The following is a 16,009-nucleotide window of genomic DNA, read 5'->3' as shown; positions in this document are numbered from 1 at the left end:
ATCTATGATCCATAGTAATAAAGCTTTAAAAAAAAATTACACCTCACTCCCAGGCTTCCATATCTGTTTCTGTTTCAGAATCTTGGGAAAGAGTTTAAGCAAGAATCAACCATCTTCCTTTCTCTTTTCTTCTCTTCTCTTCCCCCGCATTCGTACTTAAAACCTGAATCCCTAAACCCTCGCAACGCTGCGTTCCGTCATCGCGAAAGGTACGCGTGAAGTTTCTTCCTTTCGTTCTTCAATTTATTCGTGTTTTAAATCCCTCGCAAACTGGCACCGTAGCAGGGATACAAGTTCGCTGTCATCTCTTATGTATCCCTTAGTTTCTCACGGTTTTCCTTCAATGCTCTGTCGTAATCGTTAAGTTTGATTCCTTTCTTACTGTCCCTCTTTATTATTACACGTGGATTGTGCAATTGAATTTTCGTGACTTCACATTCAGCCTTTTCAGTTACTCGTTAGTTTACTATGTTGTTAAGTGGTATGAGTGTTTTATATTGCCGCTTTTCTTTCATTCTTTGATATTGCTAATGCGACGGATGCAAGCACGATTGCGGTTGTGGACATTCCAAAGTGTGTTATAATTGTTTTAAGCTACAGACGTGGCCTTTTTTTTTTTTTGAATTATATGATTTTGTTGAAAGAATGCGATTGATGCTGCCATAATTGCGGTTGTAGACACTCCAAAAAGTGTTGTCAAGGTTTTGAACCATAATTGCTTTTGCAGTCACAGTTTTGCTGTGCATGTGCTATTTTGATGTTGTTGACCAAAGTGTGACCATTGCAACCACAATTGAGGATGCAGACACTCCAAAGAACTTAGTTGTTTCTGACTGTTTTTTAAAATTTTGGTGTTACTCATTGTTGTATTTTTTTATACATAATTTTTGTGTGTGTGTTTTTGGTGTTAGGTGTTGAGTAGTTAGGGTTTGAGGGTGAAAAAGAAAGGACATGGCATCTTCAGATGATGAGGGAGAGTCTCAGCCACTATCTGTGGCAAATTACTATTTTGAAGATGACAAAGATGTGCCGGTGTGTTTTTCCGTGTTACCAATTGTGTGGAGTGAGTCAGAGAGTCCAGTTAGCAAGAAAGTACAGGTGTTTTTGCGTGGTTTTGCAGATAATGGGCTGCAGAAGATTTTCATGCAAGTTGTTGCGTGGAGGTTTGATCTTTCCTATGTGAGGCCTGAGATATCGGTGTTGTCAAAGGATGGGAGATGGATTAAACTTGAAAAGCCTAGGAAGAGCTATGAGGAAACCATAAGATCTATTTTGATCACCATTCACTTCATGGGTTATGTGAAGAGGAATCCTGACTCATCTGCCAAGTCCGCGTGGGATAGCTTGAGTAAGAATAAGGAGTTTAGGTAATTTTCAGAGTTCTGGAGTTCTTTCTATCCTAACTGTTGTGGAATTTCATATTGTTACATTTTAAAAATTGTGTGCAGATCTTATGAGGTTATGCCTTCGCAAAATGATATATTAAATCATATGACTTTAATGGGTGAAGCTGCCAAAAGAGATGCTGGCTTAGCAAAGTCCAAGGTTTGTATTCAAGTCTTAAACAAATATGTTGTGGTGGTGAACTTGGTAATTAGCATTTGATCTATTTTTCACTTCTGAAACATCCTTTGGGGGTTATTGATTCAAATATGGTTTAAAAATATACTGGTAGATTTTTTTTTTTTTTCATAATGCGAAATTTATATTTTACATTAAACATGGGTCTGATAGCTGATGCAAGACCAGGAGGTTGTCTTATTGATCTGTTGGTGTTGCTATTTTTGTTTTCTTTTTTTGTTTAAGAAAACAGGTTGTCTTACTATAATAAATTGTAAGCTTTCACATGTTCCAGAAAAGATTTAGGATTAGAGGTAAAGTGGGATTGCATATTTGAAGTAGATTTTAAATGTTGTGCTTGTGGCATCTGTCAAGGGTGAGGCTGTTAATTGATGGAGTTAAGAAATTTAAATATGCTTCTTAATCTCTCTGATTTTCAACTTTACCCTGTTTGTGGAAAGAATGAATGAATAAAAAGTTAGTAGATTGCAACGTTCTCTCCCTGCTTCCCTTCAACTGCAAATTCTTTGCTTCTCTTTCCACACATCTGAGCACCACAATTAAAATTTTAGGTTGCACTTTCACCCTCCCTTTGCTTGAAAAAACACTTCTCTAATGAATTGTTATTTTATTTGCGGGGTATTTCTCTTCTTCCATTCATGTTAGCAGTTATTTACCTGTTTCTCTCTCACATGTGTAATTTTAGGATGAATAACCATTTAGAAAAACCTTAGGAGGGAATGCTTAGTGAGGAACTTCTTTTTCAAAGATAATAGTCACTTTTTTTTTTTTTTTTATGACAAAACAGAAGATATATATGGAAACCTTTTTAACTCTGACAGAAGCAGGTAGTTGATAGGTTTGATATAGTTTACAAAAGAAGGAAAAAAGAAGGTAGTTAGTATAGTTGGAATTACATAACTGTACAGACTATTATAAATAGTCTTATTAGGAGGTGAGCAGGCAGTTTTGGAGTTCTTTTGGAGAAAATTGTAAGTGAAAGGAAGGGAGAGACAGGTTCTGTCGAAAGACCTGGGATTTGTGTGTGTACCAGTCACTAGATACAGACCAAGCCGTCTGGTTTTCATACGAAGATCATCCAAGAACCTGTCTTGGAGTTCTTTATAGTGTTAATAAAATCTGAGTACCTATGAGTAGTATATGAAAGGAAATGTGGACATTCTGTTATGCGTTCACACCTTCTGGTTTTTCTTCTCTATGCTTAGTCAATTTGTTCTCTCAGCACATCTTCCTTCTTTTTAACTCTCTGCTTATAAACTTGGCTTAAAGGCCCAATATACTCTGATTTGGATTACATCTTTGTTGAATCTGAGTTTATGAGATTCATTTATGCTTATTGTTTCAATCACTATAGTTTGTTAATTTAGAATTATGACTATAGGAAGTACTATAAATTAGATAGTAATTTTTTCTCTACAAGTCTACTCTAAAATATTTTATTAATTTGCTTTGGTTTATCTCTATGATAATTTTAGAAAATTGTGTTATCCATTATTAATCATATTAGATACAATACTCTTACCTATACATATAGCTTACACTGGAATGACTCATGATTTCGTTTAAATTGAATTTGAAATACTTGATTTTTCTTGTTATTTGATATAATAGATGGTTTTTTAAGATTTTAGGTCAAGAACATGGAGTTTATGTAGTGGTTTTCATGCAATATTCTGATGTATGATCTCAATACTGATTTATCATACTGTGTACCATAGTGCAGCGGTAGTTTCTTCAGCTCTGATTATTTTATAAATCTTTCCTTGTTTTCGTGCTGTTTTAGTAATTTAATATTCTTTTTCATATTCTTAATATGCGATCCTTCATAAATTGTATTTAATTATTGATGATGCATTTACTGTGTGCTGATAAAATTAGCTTTTCCTTTAGTATGCTAGATCAGCTTTGTCCTTGGTTTTGTTATATGGATAAAGATAAGGATTTAGTTATCCTTTGGCTTGCCCTTTTGGATTAATCCTTAAATATATTATTTTCTAAAAATAATATTGATTTATTCTCCTGTTTTCTTATAAACATCTGTGTTTCACTTCAGTGACAATTATTTGATTTATACAGCTTTTCCTCATGGTTCGGGAAGATAAACATAGGCTGAAGATTAAGAAACTTTCTGATGAGGTTTGTTAGATATTTAGTTTTCCTTCTTTGAAGCTATTTTTTTTTTTTTTTTTTCTGAAATATGGTCTTCTGCTACTTGCTTCTATTTATGCCATATATTTTGCTATATTATCAATATTATTTCATTGATTTCAGGAAATTAAAGATTTAGCACGACCTGGATTTATAACTGATGATACTGACAATGATTTGATTGATGAAATTGATGAAGATTCAGATGGGGAGGATGGGTTGTTTGATTCTGTTTGTGCGATTTGTGACAATGGTGGTGAACTTTTGTGGTATGTTTTTTCTCTTTCTGTGCGTGTTATTTTAATCTAGTGTGATTTCTTTATTCTACGTAGTATTTAGGTTCTTTTACATAGTTTCTACATATTGTATATGTTTACTTGCCTCAATGATTTTTTTTTTTTATTTTTTTTATTTTTTTATTTTTTTTAATTTTGAAGTTATTAAATGATAAATGCAGTTGTGATGGAAAGTGCATGAGGTCATTTCATGCTAATGAGGAGGATGGTGAAGAATCTGCTTGTGCCTCTCTTGGTTTTAGCCAGAAGCAAGTTGATGTATGTAAATTTTATATTCTCCTTATATTTATTCAACTTTTCTTTTTCATTTAACTTTTTCATTGTGTGCTGGTTGAAATCTGATTACTTGTGACAAAATTTTGCAGGATATCCAGAACTTCTACTGTAAGAATTGTGAATATAATCAACATCAGTGCTTTGCATGTGGTACTCTAGGCTGCTCTGATAAATTTTCTGGTGCTGAGGTATCACTACGTGAAACACAATTCGCTTACATTGTTGATTATTTCATTGTTATATATTTTTTTCATGATTGTACGAAGTGCCATACAATCCTTGGTTATTTTTCTGATATATATTGTTAGAATATTTATCTAGGGTTACCCTATTTATCATCAATATATTCTGTTTAGGCTTATCCTATTTATCATCATTATATTGTGTATAGGATTACTCTATTTATCATGTACTTTGTATCAAAACTTTCTTATATAGAATGATAGAGAGATCTTTCAAGCTCTCTAAGAATTATTTTACAGTTTCAATCTCAAGTTATATATACACATACTTTTTGTCAGTTCTGTTTCTAGGAGAAATAGCTTTTGGCATATTTGCTCCCACTTCTAATGTAAGATTTTGATGATGGGGTTTGTGGTAGCTTTTGGAAACTGAATATCATTAGGATGCCTAAGTGCATTTTCATGCTATGAAGCACGGACTATGGCACCAGACATGTGGTACACATGAATACACACATAGCGGTCATATACAGTGAGAGTGACATTTCTATGTTAGAATGGGAAGAGTAAATCTACATGGATGATTAAGTTTTAATGTTATATAACTACTTAAAATTTATTCTCCTCGTTGTCACATGAAAAGATTACTCTCTAACTAGATACATTTCCTAATATATGTAGGATTTGAGAGAGAGAGAGAGAGAGGGAAACTCAAATAACATGAAGTAAGAACAATCTAACGAAAGGTCTAAATGATAATCAATGTTTGAATTTTCTTGTATATTCACGTTTTTGTTATGACTAGGTTTGGATTTGAGTTGTGTTGAACCAAGGTTGAGTTGATACAAATTGATTAGGCTTGAAGCTCGACTTAAGTTTTATATTAGTCATATAAATATAGTAGTCATATAAAAAGTATAATTAATTTTGAAATCAGTCATAAATATAGTAGTATACATGTATTATTTAATACATCTTTTGTGCTGGTTAGTGAACCATTTGAGTCGAACTATACATTATTCAGTTTGGCTTGCTTATTTAACGAGCTCAATTTTTTACTCAACTTCAGCCTATTTGGTTCATGAATCAAGTTCAGCAAGTCAATTGTTGGGTTGAGTTTGGAATTTGAGAGTAGGTTCAGTTCAATATCAGTCCTATTTATGATGATGACCCTCAAATGAATATAAAGAGGCATCATAAATTGAACAAAATTGGTCTCTTCATAAAAATCTCAAAATAAGAAGATAAAGTTATATCTTTTCATAAAGGTATATTCACCTTCTCAAACCAATTCAGTAGGTTTTTTTTTTTTTTTATTTTATTTTTTATGATAAGGAGCCTAAAAAAAGCAAGAGGCATGATTTTAACTATTTTGTTATATTTAAACTGACTTTTCAAAAAATAAAAAAAATGATTATTCTTTTAAAAGAAGCTAGTACGTGTTCATTAACATGGAGGTGTTGGCTATAGTTGGCATAGATAAATATGGTAGGTGATCCTTTTTGATGGATCAAGGATAGATTGTAGTACCATTATAGAATTTGGGTTGGGACTTGGATAATGATTTTAGCTTTTAATCAGATTGAGTCTGAAAGATGATTCTGAAGATGAAATGTACCTCCTGCTGCTAGATAAGCCAGTGGCATAATATGAGACACTCAATAAGACTCGAGTGTATGTGTGGAGCAGCTAAGGTAACCAATGTCCCAGTCCAAATTCTGAGATAGTATTAGAGTTTATCTTAATGTCCATTGAAAAGTGTCACCTGTCATTTTCCATGCACCGAACCTGTTAGTGGAGGATGTAAGGGAGCATTGGGAAAAATCTGTGTCCTACATTGACTAGAAATAGAGTCTCGAAAGAGTATAGAAATGGGGGGGCAACCCCAACCTCATAAGCTGACTTTATAGGATAGAATTAGACTATATAAGGTTTACAAATTATTTTAAAAAAACATGGTTATGTTATTTACTTGTGTACTGCATTGTTTATGTTCTTTACATACTGTATATCTGGGTGGGCTGGGTGTCAATTTTGTGCTTGGGATTCTCTAAAAGATTGCCGCTGATTTCTTTCACTTATGCTATACAAATCCTCCCAATGAGCATGCTATGGCCAATAGGTAAAGTTCTATATGCACTAAACTGGCCTCAGTATAATTTAGTACATTTTACAATACAGAGAGTTCTGAAGACATAAGTACCCTTAAAGCGCACTGAACATGCTATGATGCACCACTACTAACAATCACTTTTTTAAATAGGAGGGTTTTCCTAGATCTTCTTTGTTTTGTATGGGACTAAAAGTCATTTGGATTTTCTCCTTTAGGTCTTCAAATGTGCGTCTGCAACCTGTGGTTTCTTTTATCATCCACAATGTGTTGCAAAGTTACTTCACCGGGTAGTTGAGGAGGCTCCAGATCCGAAGGAACTTGAGAGAAATATTGCTGAAGGAGGAGCTTTTACTTGTCCTACTCATTACTGTTGTGTCTGTAAAGGAATGGAAGACAAAAATGAACATGATTTTCACTTTGCTGTTTGTAGGCGTTGCCCCAAGTCCTACCATCGCAAATGCTTGCCAAGGTTATTTCATTTGTTTTTTCCTGTGTTGCTAGTACTTCTTTAATGATTATAATGTATGGAAGGCTGATTCTTAAGTTGTTGCTTATATCAGGAAGATTGCATTTGATGACATAGAGGATGAAGATATTGTAACAAGGGCTTGGGAAGACCTTCTACCCAACAATCGCATTCTTATATATTGTTTGTAAGTGTTACAATGTACTGGTGCTATCGTTCTCCAGTTTTTACTTGTAAACGTCTTGTAATATCTTTTTCTGTTCTTCTGAAACAGAAAACATGAGATTGATGATGAATATGGGACTCCTGTAAGGGATCATATAAAGTTTCCCAATGTAAAAGCTTCGGTTCAAGAAGTTAATGATGAGGACAATGAAAAGCCTGCAAACAAAGAGAGGGTTATATTGGACAAGAACAGCATTGTCTCTGAAAGTTTAATTGGCAAAAAGGCTGCTTTGAAATTTTCTAATAAACTGCCTGGTAAAATGTCTTCTGGAAAAGTGGTTGACAAGAAGTCTGAAAAGATTTCTGGATCAAATATCTCAAGGAAGAAAACAAATGAGGCATCAAGAAGGGGTTTGAATGAAAGTAAGAGGCCATTAGTCCCAAAGGAAACCAGAAAGTCTGAGGGTGCAGAAAATAAGTCCTCATTGGGTGCAAAGTTATTTGCCTATTGGAATAATAGTTCTGAGCAAATTAATTCTGGTAATAAGGTTAATAGTGTAGCTAATAATTCCCGGCATGTTAAGCCTACTAAAAAGCTGAGTAGTGCATTACCCTCATTAGATGAAGATGCAGAGAGGAGGTGAATATTTTTTATCTGACTTCTGAAATGGTTATTTTTCTTCATTTTCTTTTACCTTGTTCCCTTTTTTTTATTGTGTTTTCCATTATATTAATTCTATTGGATTATAATTTGAAACTCGGAAGCCATTTTTGTGGTTAATTATGATGATATTTGTTGATATGATTTCTTGTGATGTAGATTGGTAGCTATGTTTAAAGAAGCTACTTCATCAGTTACTTTGGAGGATGTTGTAAAAGAGCACAATTTTGTTAGTACTCATACCCACTCATTGAAAAATGTTGTGGAGAAAACCATTACGTTGGGGAAATTGGAAGGCTCAGTTGAGGTATATATCTTACCATATGTAGTTGTGTTTGTTTCACAGTTTGTTTGGAGCTTATTTATTCTGTCTTTCATATTCAGGCTGTTCGAACAGCTCTAAGGATGCTAGAGGGTGGGCACAATGTTCGGGATGCTGCAGCTGTTTGTGGTCCTGATGTTCTTAACCAAATATTTAAGTGGAAGGTACTCTGCTATTTTTTTTTCAAACAAAATTCTAGGGATTATTTATTCCTCTTTAGTATGTCTTATCGTATGATATTCTTTCATTGTTTTTTTAGTCTTAACATGCGCTAGCCATGTCTTGTTCCATATCTTATGTATAAATTGTTTACTGAACTTTTTCTTTTCATTTATAATACACTAGCATAAATGATTCCGTTCAGTTGACAATGCTATATTAAATGATTATTCTGTAGGATAAGCTGAAAGTATATCTTGCACCTGTTCTATATGGTAATCGGTACACATCGTTTGGCCGCCATTTTACACAAATTGAAAAGCTGGAAGGGGTATTCTTACAATACTTTTTCTATTATTATTATTATTATTATTATTATTATTATTTTATTTATTCTGTTAGATTCCTTTACTTATTTAACTATATATATGTGTGTGTGTGTGTGGGTATGTATAGAAGGTCAAATAAGTTTTTGGTTCTTTCAGAACTGCCCTGTATTGAAATTGGTACATCCAATTTTTTTCAGTATTTTTGATACACAGCATTTAGTAAATTTGCTAATTTGTTCTTGATAGTTACTTTTGGATTAACAGTGTTGACATGTTAATTTTGACAGTGTCACGTGATAGTACATCTATCAATATTTTACTTGGATGATTACATGTCAACACCTATTAAAGTGTAATAAAGTTAGTCTTAGACCAAATTAGCTTATTTATTAAATGTTGAGTATCATAAACATTGAAAAAGTTGAGGTACCAATCTCAATAAGGGTCAATTTTTGGAGAAACAAAAAGCTTATTTAACCCCTAAAATCTATATTGTATCTTTTTAAACGTCTTAATGTGTTGCTGCATTTTAATGACATAAAAGCTTGGTTTATCATCCTTCTTTTTCTTTAGAGAGTATAACAGATCTAGCTGTTAAGGACAGACTTTGATGTGTTACAGATTTCTAGGTGAGGCTGATATAACAAAATAGTGGAATTAGTTAAGCTGATGCCATATTTAGGTAAAACAGATTAATGATAATTTGATGCTTGTGAATTTGGTTATGATTGTGTCTTAAATGTGGTAAGTAGCTTAACAAAGAAACATCTATAATGGTAGCTTACAATTTTAGTTCAACCACATCTGCTGGTTTTTGGTCTTATTAGTTGGGTTTAATGTCTTGAATGGTGATATGATAAATAATTACATATATGGTCTTATGGAGGGGCTTGAGGAAAGCACGGGTGGAGTCAGGGTGGTATGGGCCATTTATATATACCAAACATTTCAATACCACCTTAAATCTATCGTTAAAGAATGATTTCATTTAAAAGTCTACATGGTCCACTTAAAAGCCTGTGTTTGGGACTTGAAGTAAAGGTGAACTGTTCACATCACTTTCCCATAAAGTGTTAGACGAGGTTGGTAAGGGCCACGCTAATGTCATGAGTTTAGAAGTGACATTGCACAAGCTTGCTATTTTTCTACTGCATTTCAAGTCAATTGCAACTGTTTGGTTCTGAAATTGTAGTGGAATCTTGGAGTTCAATCCCAGAATTGTTTGATTGGAAGCTATAGCATAATTAAATAAGTTTTTGATATGTCCAAAATATTTTCAGTTTTTTTGATATCTAACATTTAATAAATATGTTAATTTGGTCATGATAGTTCTGTTACTTTTGAATTAACTATATTGACATACCAATCTTGATGTCACATGTTAGCGTAATTGCAAATATCTTACTAAAATTATTACATGTTAAATACCAAATTCCTGAGTTAGTACTGATTAAAGAGTATTAAAGTTAACCAAATTAGCATATTTATTAAGTGTTGAGTATAAAAGTCACTGAAAATATTTTGAAGCTACCAAACCAGAAACTTATTTAACCCTTTATTTTTCTATGCATTTGTTTATCTCAAAGTATAATTTTAGTTTTTTTAGTAGGAACTTATGATTCATATTGTTTTCTACAATTTAGAATTTTTGAATTCGCATCTGATCCTATCTAAAATCTTGATTTTTACAACATCGGGTAAGAATACCAGTTTTAGACTTGTTACTGTGCACTTGAAGCAAAAGCTAAAGCTCAATTTAGAACCCATGAATGATTTGACGGCTAGGGATGAACTTTTGTTTTCAACTATAACTGTTTAGATGGCTTTACAGTGAGTGAAAGAGTTTGCGAAAATACATTATGTGACATCGATAGATTGAGGTGAGGATATTGTCATATTACTTGAGTTAGGACTCTTGGACATTGGTACAAAATGGACTGTATGCATAAGCTATCTACTGCGAGGATTTTTGGAGGTTTAAAATATTTATGAAAGCACACGTTCAAAACCCAATTATCACTTAAACTTCATTGTAACAGCACAAGAAGTGGTCAAACTTTTGAAATGGATCACTAGTTGAGTAGTATTACACTTGTTGACGTTGTAGCCATTCTTGAGTTTGGTCACTGAAAATTTGGAAGGCTATTTGCAGAGTGATTATGCTCATCACATTTGTTTGTTGTAATGAATTTCTTTTTTGGCATAATTACATTCGTTAATCATTGCTTAAATAATAATTTTACATTTGCAGATTGTTGATAAACTGCATTGGTATGTTCAGAATGGTGATACAGTAAGTGCTGATTGATATAGAAGTACTTAATTTATTTTCTGCATTTACACAGGTTTTTTGTTATGCTAAGTAATATTTTTGAAACTTGCCTTTTAACTGTTGCTGCAAAATGGCATCATGTGATCCATATAGCTGTCACTTAGTGGGATATGGTTTTGTTTTTATTGTTGTTTGCACAATTTTTTGCCATTAGTTGTAAGATTTTATAGTGATTAGATTGAAAAGGCTTGTGCAGGCGTGAAATTTACTATAATGTTTTCTCAAAGCATAGAACTGATCTGACATAGTAGTTAATTATCCTGGAGCACAGCACACACCTCCAAGGGTTGTCAAGCTAAAGCAGTACTTTTTGCGGTCAAAATTGTCGAAGATGGTTTCCGGAGCTGGCAAATTGTGCTTCGCTGAGATTTATAGCTTTTGTGCTTTGTTCCAATCTCTTGGTTGCAGTTGCTGGTAGTGGGTCAGAAAATAGAGATGACCCTTTTCTTACAAACAACCCTCGCTAAAAACAATACCATACCTTTTTTTACTGTAGAGTTTTAATTTCAAGATAAGACAAACTATGTTTCGAATTGGACCATAATTATTAACGTTGCTGTTTGGATCATCAGTTTTTAACTATTGGACCCTTATTAAGATTTTCTGATCTCTTTCTATCAAAATTTTGAAAAAAGATGCAAAATACTAATTTAGATGCACTTTCAAAAGTTTTATTTTTCTAGTCAAACTTAAATAGAGATATATTCTAATCAAGATATTTTAGAAACTGAAATAAAAAGTTTTTTATTAAGATGTTTGAAAATTTGAGGCTTAATTTAATAGCAGAAACCTGTAACCTATGATAAATTTTATAATGGGCTTATCTAGTATTGCTCTGTATCAAATAAAAATATTTAGTTAATCTGATATATATATTTTTTACTTGAATTAATGGTCAATATGTTTGTATCAACAAATCTATAGTGAACCAAGTAAAATGTGATATAGCTTTAATTAATATATGATTAACTTTTTAGCGTTTTATTTATTGTAAATTTTAATATTATTCTGCTTTGTCATTAAAATACCATCTTTCTGTTTGTTTGTCCTAGTGTAGTATTTTTGACGGTAGCTGCGTCACGCCCATATTATATGGGTCTGACATTAGGTACTTATTATTTAATTCTTTTATTTCATTTTGCTAAATAATTGGTAGGAAGTGATGGATGCAAGTTTTTACAATTCTATGTTTGCGTGACTTAATAGTATACATATGCAAATACCATTTCCTAATTTCCATTCTAATTTCTTGCTAATTTGGAATTTTTTGGAAGATACTTAAATGCTTGTTTTCACTTTTTATTTTTGTTTTAAACAGTTACAATAGTTATAGGTTCACATGAATGTTTTTTGTCATTGTATATAGCAAAAGACCAGATTTTCCTTGTGGAATTGTGACTTTATCGTCTGGTGGTGGTGGATGGTATTATTGTTAAACATCTACTAACTTCAATAATACTTTACCTAACTGAGGATAGTTACATTGTGATCAGATTGTGGACTTCTGTTGTGGTGCTAATGACTTCAGCATTCTTATGAAGAAAAAGCTTGAAGAGACTGGAAAGCGATGCTCATACAAAAACTTTGATCTACTTCCAACGAAGGTGATTACACTTCTACAAGTTGTTATAACTTATTACTCTAAACGCTTTAATTCAATTTTTTTCTCATTGCCACTGCAATGTTGATTTTAATCTAACAGATTTATTTATTTTTTAATATTGAGAGAAAAAAATATTATTGAACATTGAGAAAGAATTTGAGGACAATAATTTGTCTGTAGACATGATTTACAATAGGTTATTTTGGAGTTGTTTCATCTATGTACGCTATCCCACCTAGCCTGAAAAAGTTAACTGCTGTTGCTGTGTGAACATCTTTGACTCGTGGGCAGAGGTTTTCAACATTCATCCAGTTGTATTATTTTAGTTTATCAATTGTCTACTTTGTATTTTATGTTACTGACCGATGGTATTAGAATACTCCGGCTCTGACTAACTCTACTGATTTGGTGAAATAGGATTATAGTTCTTAAGTGTCTGTATTGACATACGCTTTTATTTTCATATTATTGTGTGCAACTATATACGAATTTGGTTTCTTTTTATTTTTTTTTTTTTTTTGGGTTTTATTAACATTGATAATGACCATTTTCTCATCGAGTGGCAAGATGGGGAATGACCCATTATTGCATATAAAGCTGGTTAATGAGTCCATTCCTGGGAAGATTTTGATGTACTTAATATGAGCAGAAGCATAACATGTCATAATGTATCTTTTGAGTGTCATATTTCGGAGTTTTTGTGAAATTTCCTTGTTCTTGATTTTTCATGTCTAGCCAGATTTTTCCAAATTGTTCTAAACAATAAATGCATATGATTGAAGTTAAAGTGTGTGGCGTACAATAGTTATTAGTAACTTGTCACTTATTCTTCAGGAATATTTAATTGCTATTGAAATCTCTCTCTCTCTCTCTCTCTCTCTCTCTCTCTCTCTGTGTATTGCTGTTTAGCTGTTTTTGAAGACTGAATTACGGTTTGTTGAGGTATTATCTCATTTGAGGTTTAAAGGTTTTTTGTGCCTTTCTCTAGCTTTGGAGCCTAATTGATATCTTGTAATAATGGGTAGGCTGTACAAAACATGTCTATAAATTGTTGTGAAGTGAACAACAGGGTTAAGGTTTATTGAATGATATGAGCAGTAATGGTTCTTATACTATGATTTCGGCTAATTTTGATGAATGAAAGAAAACAATACAGGATTTATTAGAGTAGTCTATGGCTATTATATTATTTTTCCCTACCTGTTTACCAGGATTTTGTTTTGTTTACAGAATGATTTTAATTTTGAGATGCGAGATTGGATGACTGTACAAACAAAGGAGTTGCCTACAGGGTCAAAGTTGGTAGGAATAACACACTCATTTTTAACGGTTGAGACATGTATACGCATAGCATGTCCACGTGGCTAATTCTCTTATTTCTTTCATTATTTTTATCTTCCGCATCTGGAACAGATCATGGGCTTAAATCCCCCCTTTGGACTAAAGGCAGCATTGGCTAACAAGTTTATAGACAAAGCTCTTGAGTTCAGACCGAAGCTCATGATTCTCATTGTACCATCAGAGACACAGAGGTAACGTAATTTTTTTTTTTTCTTTCAAGAATAGAGAATTAAACTTTCCCGTCACATTCTTGTCGATGTTGCTTCCTTGGTTGGAGGAGACAGACAGTTCATTTTCTTGTCCTGCCTTTTCATGTTTTGTTACTTATTATATGTAGGCTAGATGAGAAACGGCGTCCGTATGATCTTGTCTGGGAGGATGATAGGTTTCTATCGGGCAAGGTAAAACACCTATTGATAATGTATTGTGGTAATTTAGATTTGAATTTGATTGATACATGCTCGTTCTTGTTCTAACTGCTGCCTTTATTTTTTTCCCTGTTCTTGTCCTTGTTTGTCTTCAGTCGTTTTATCTACCTGGATCAGTTGATGCTAATGACAGGCAAATAGAGCAGTGGAATGTAAAGCCACCCCCACTGTACCTTTGGAGTCGTCCTGATTGGACAAGCAAGCACAAGGCCATAGCTCGGGAGCATGATCACCTGATCAGCCAGCGTGACGTGTCACCTTCCAGTCATACTAAGGAAGATAATTCTGTTGTGAATATCAAGCAAGGTGATGACATCTTGAATTCAATTGATGCACCTATCAATGAAGGTCAGGTGGGATACTCACCACATGGAAGTGTTGATCGAGGGAGTCAAGAGAGACAGGAATATAGGGTGAGCGATGCTGAGAATACCACACGGAAGAGGAAACGCCGTGAGGAAAATGATGAAAGAGGACTAGGTGTGACCTCACCAGTCAATCCAATTGATATGAGATCCTCAAGTGAACGTTTTCAGCCTAAACATGACATGCCAGCTCCAGATTTTGAGGTTGTTGATAAAGGTTATAGGAATTTGGAGCCTACCTCTTCCTCACATACCGGGGGGATTAGAGGAGCCTATAGCGGGACCGAATATTGGCCAAGTGTTTCCAATCCCCTTTATGATTCTGGGATTACAGGCGTAGATGGACGCCATGACAGCCTTATGAGAGACACCGGATATAGACCCTATGTCAGGGAGGATGAGAGCAACCTTAGGGAACTAGGGACAAGGCAACATATTCGCCAATACGGGCTTCAGAATCCTAATAATGTGACTGCTAATTATCTATCATCTGTTCACGATCCTGCTTATAGCTACCATGAGGGATTAAGTTATCCAGCCCATGGCTCATCATATGAGTCTCCTTATGCCATGAATGCACCAGCCATGCAGCGATATGCACCTCGTCTGGACGAATTAAACCATGTAAGGATGAATCCTCTGGGGTCTGAGCCTCCTCCTATAGTTGGACGTAGTGTGCCCCAACCTGGATATGGGAATCGGATGCCAGGTTTTGGAGGCGGTTCTCACCATCTCAATTCACGCCAGAATTCAGCAGACCGGTTCAACCAGTAGCTTTGAAATTCCATTGTTTATTTTCCTCCCTTTAATTTTGCGTCAAAATGCTGTATGCCATTCTGCAGAAATCAGCTTTTTTGGGTTGTATGCTCTCAGCTAATCTAATCTTCAGTCTAATTCCTTCCGAAACAACGTCTAGTTTTTTTTTTTTGTTGGTGATTTCTGATTCCTTATGGTCAGTGGAATTGAGTAATCATCTGTGTACATACATGACCTTGGAGTGGGTAGATATGATGTGCCACTTACCTAACCTGCATTGTAAATCAGAGTTCAAAATTTAGATTATCAGCCACTCACATTTGTTACTGTTCTACATTTTCTTTTCTTCATAGTTTGAAGAGCAACATAAGGCCCTCCTTGCTTTTCAACTAGACATTTAATACCTCTCCTTTCTTCTAGAAGCTCATTGCACACTATTTTCTCATTTTAATAGTTTTTAAGCGAATTTATAGTTAGTTAAACACT

The 16,009-nt window shown here is 33.8% G+C and overlaps 1 protein-coding gene across 1 annotated transcript; it reads left to right on the top strand.

Moving 5' to 3' along the window:
- Window positions 1-15,794, top strand: LOC106775877 (protein ENHANCED DOWNY MILDEW 2). Its single transcript, XM_014663110.2, has 19 exons — window positions 1-209; window positions 912-1,367; window positions 1,449-1,545; window positions 3,658-3,717; window positions 3,853-3,998; window positions 4,187-4,283; window positions 4,391-4,489; window positions 6,812-7,065; window positions 7,157-7,249; window positions 7,337-7,867; window positions 8,048-8,195; window positions 8,273-8,374; window positions 8,608-8,700; window positions 10,950-10,991; window positions 12,524-12,634; window positions 13,864-13,935; window positions 14,047-14,165; window positions 14,312-14,375; window positions 14,498-15,794. The coding sequence occupies exons 2-19, from the start codon at window positions 952-954 to the stop codon at window positions 15,539-15,541; spliced, it is 3,588 nt and encodes a 1,195-aa protein (XP_014518596.1). The 5' UTR covers window positions 1-209; window positions 912-951; the 3' UTR covers window positions 15,542-15,794.
- The last annotated feature ends 215 nt before the right edge of the window (window positions 15,795-16,009 follow it).

Source organism: Vigna radiata, chromosome 10, assembly GCF_000741045.1.
Source record: "Vigna radiata var. radiata cultivar VC1973A chromosome 10, Vradiata_ver6, whole genome shotgun sequence".
Classification (NCBI taxonomy): Eukaryota; Viridiplantae; Streptophyta; class Magnoliopsida; order Fabales; family Fabaceae; genus Vigna; species Vigna radiata.
Note: the sequence above shows the minus strand (reverse complement) of the source record. Positions and strands in the feature narration are given on the sequence as shown.

What these genes read in the sequence shown, in the direction of transcription:
- LOC106775877 (XM_014663110.2), top strand. Translation starts at nt 952, where the DNA reads ATGGCATCTTCAGATGATGAGGGAGAGTCTCAGCCACTATCTGTGGCA. An exon ending in CGCATTCTTATATATTGTTT is followed by an intron (nt 7,250 to 7,336) that starts GTAAGTGTTACA and finishes CTTCTGAAACAG; the next exon opens with AAAACATGAGATTGATGATG. An exon ending in ATAGGTTTCTATCGGGCAAG is followed by an intron (nt 14,376 to 14,497) that starts GTAAAACACCTA and finishes GTTTGTCTTCAG; the next exon opens with TCGTTTTATCTACCTGGATC.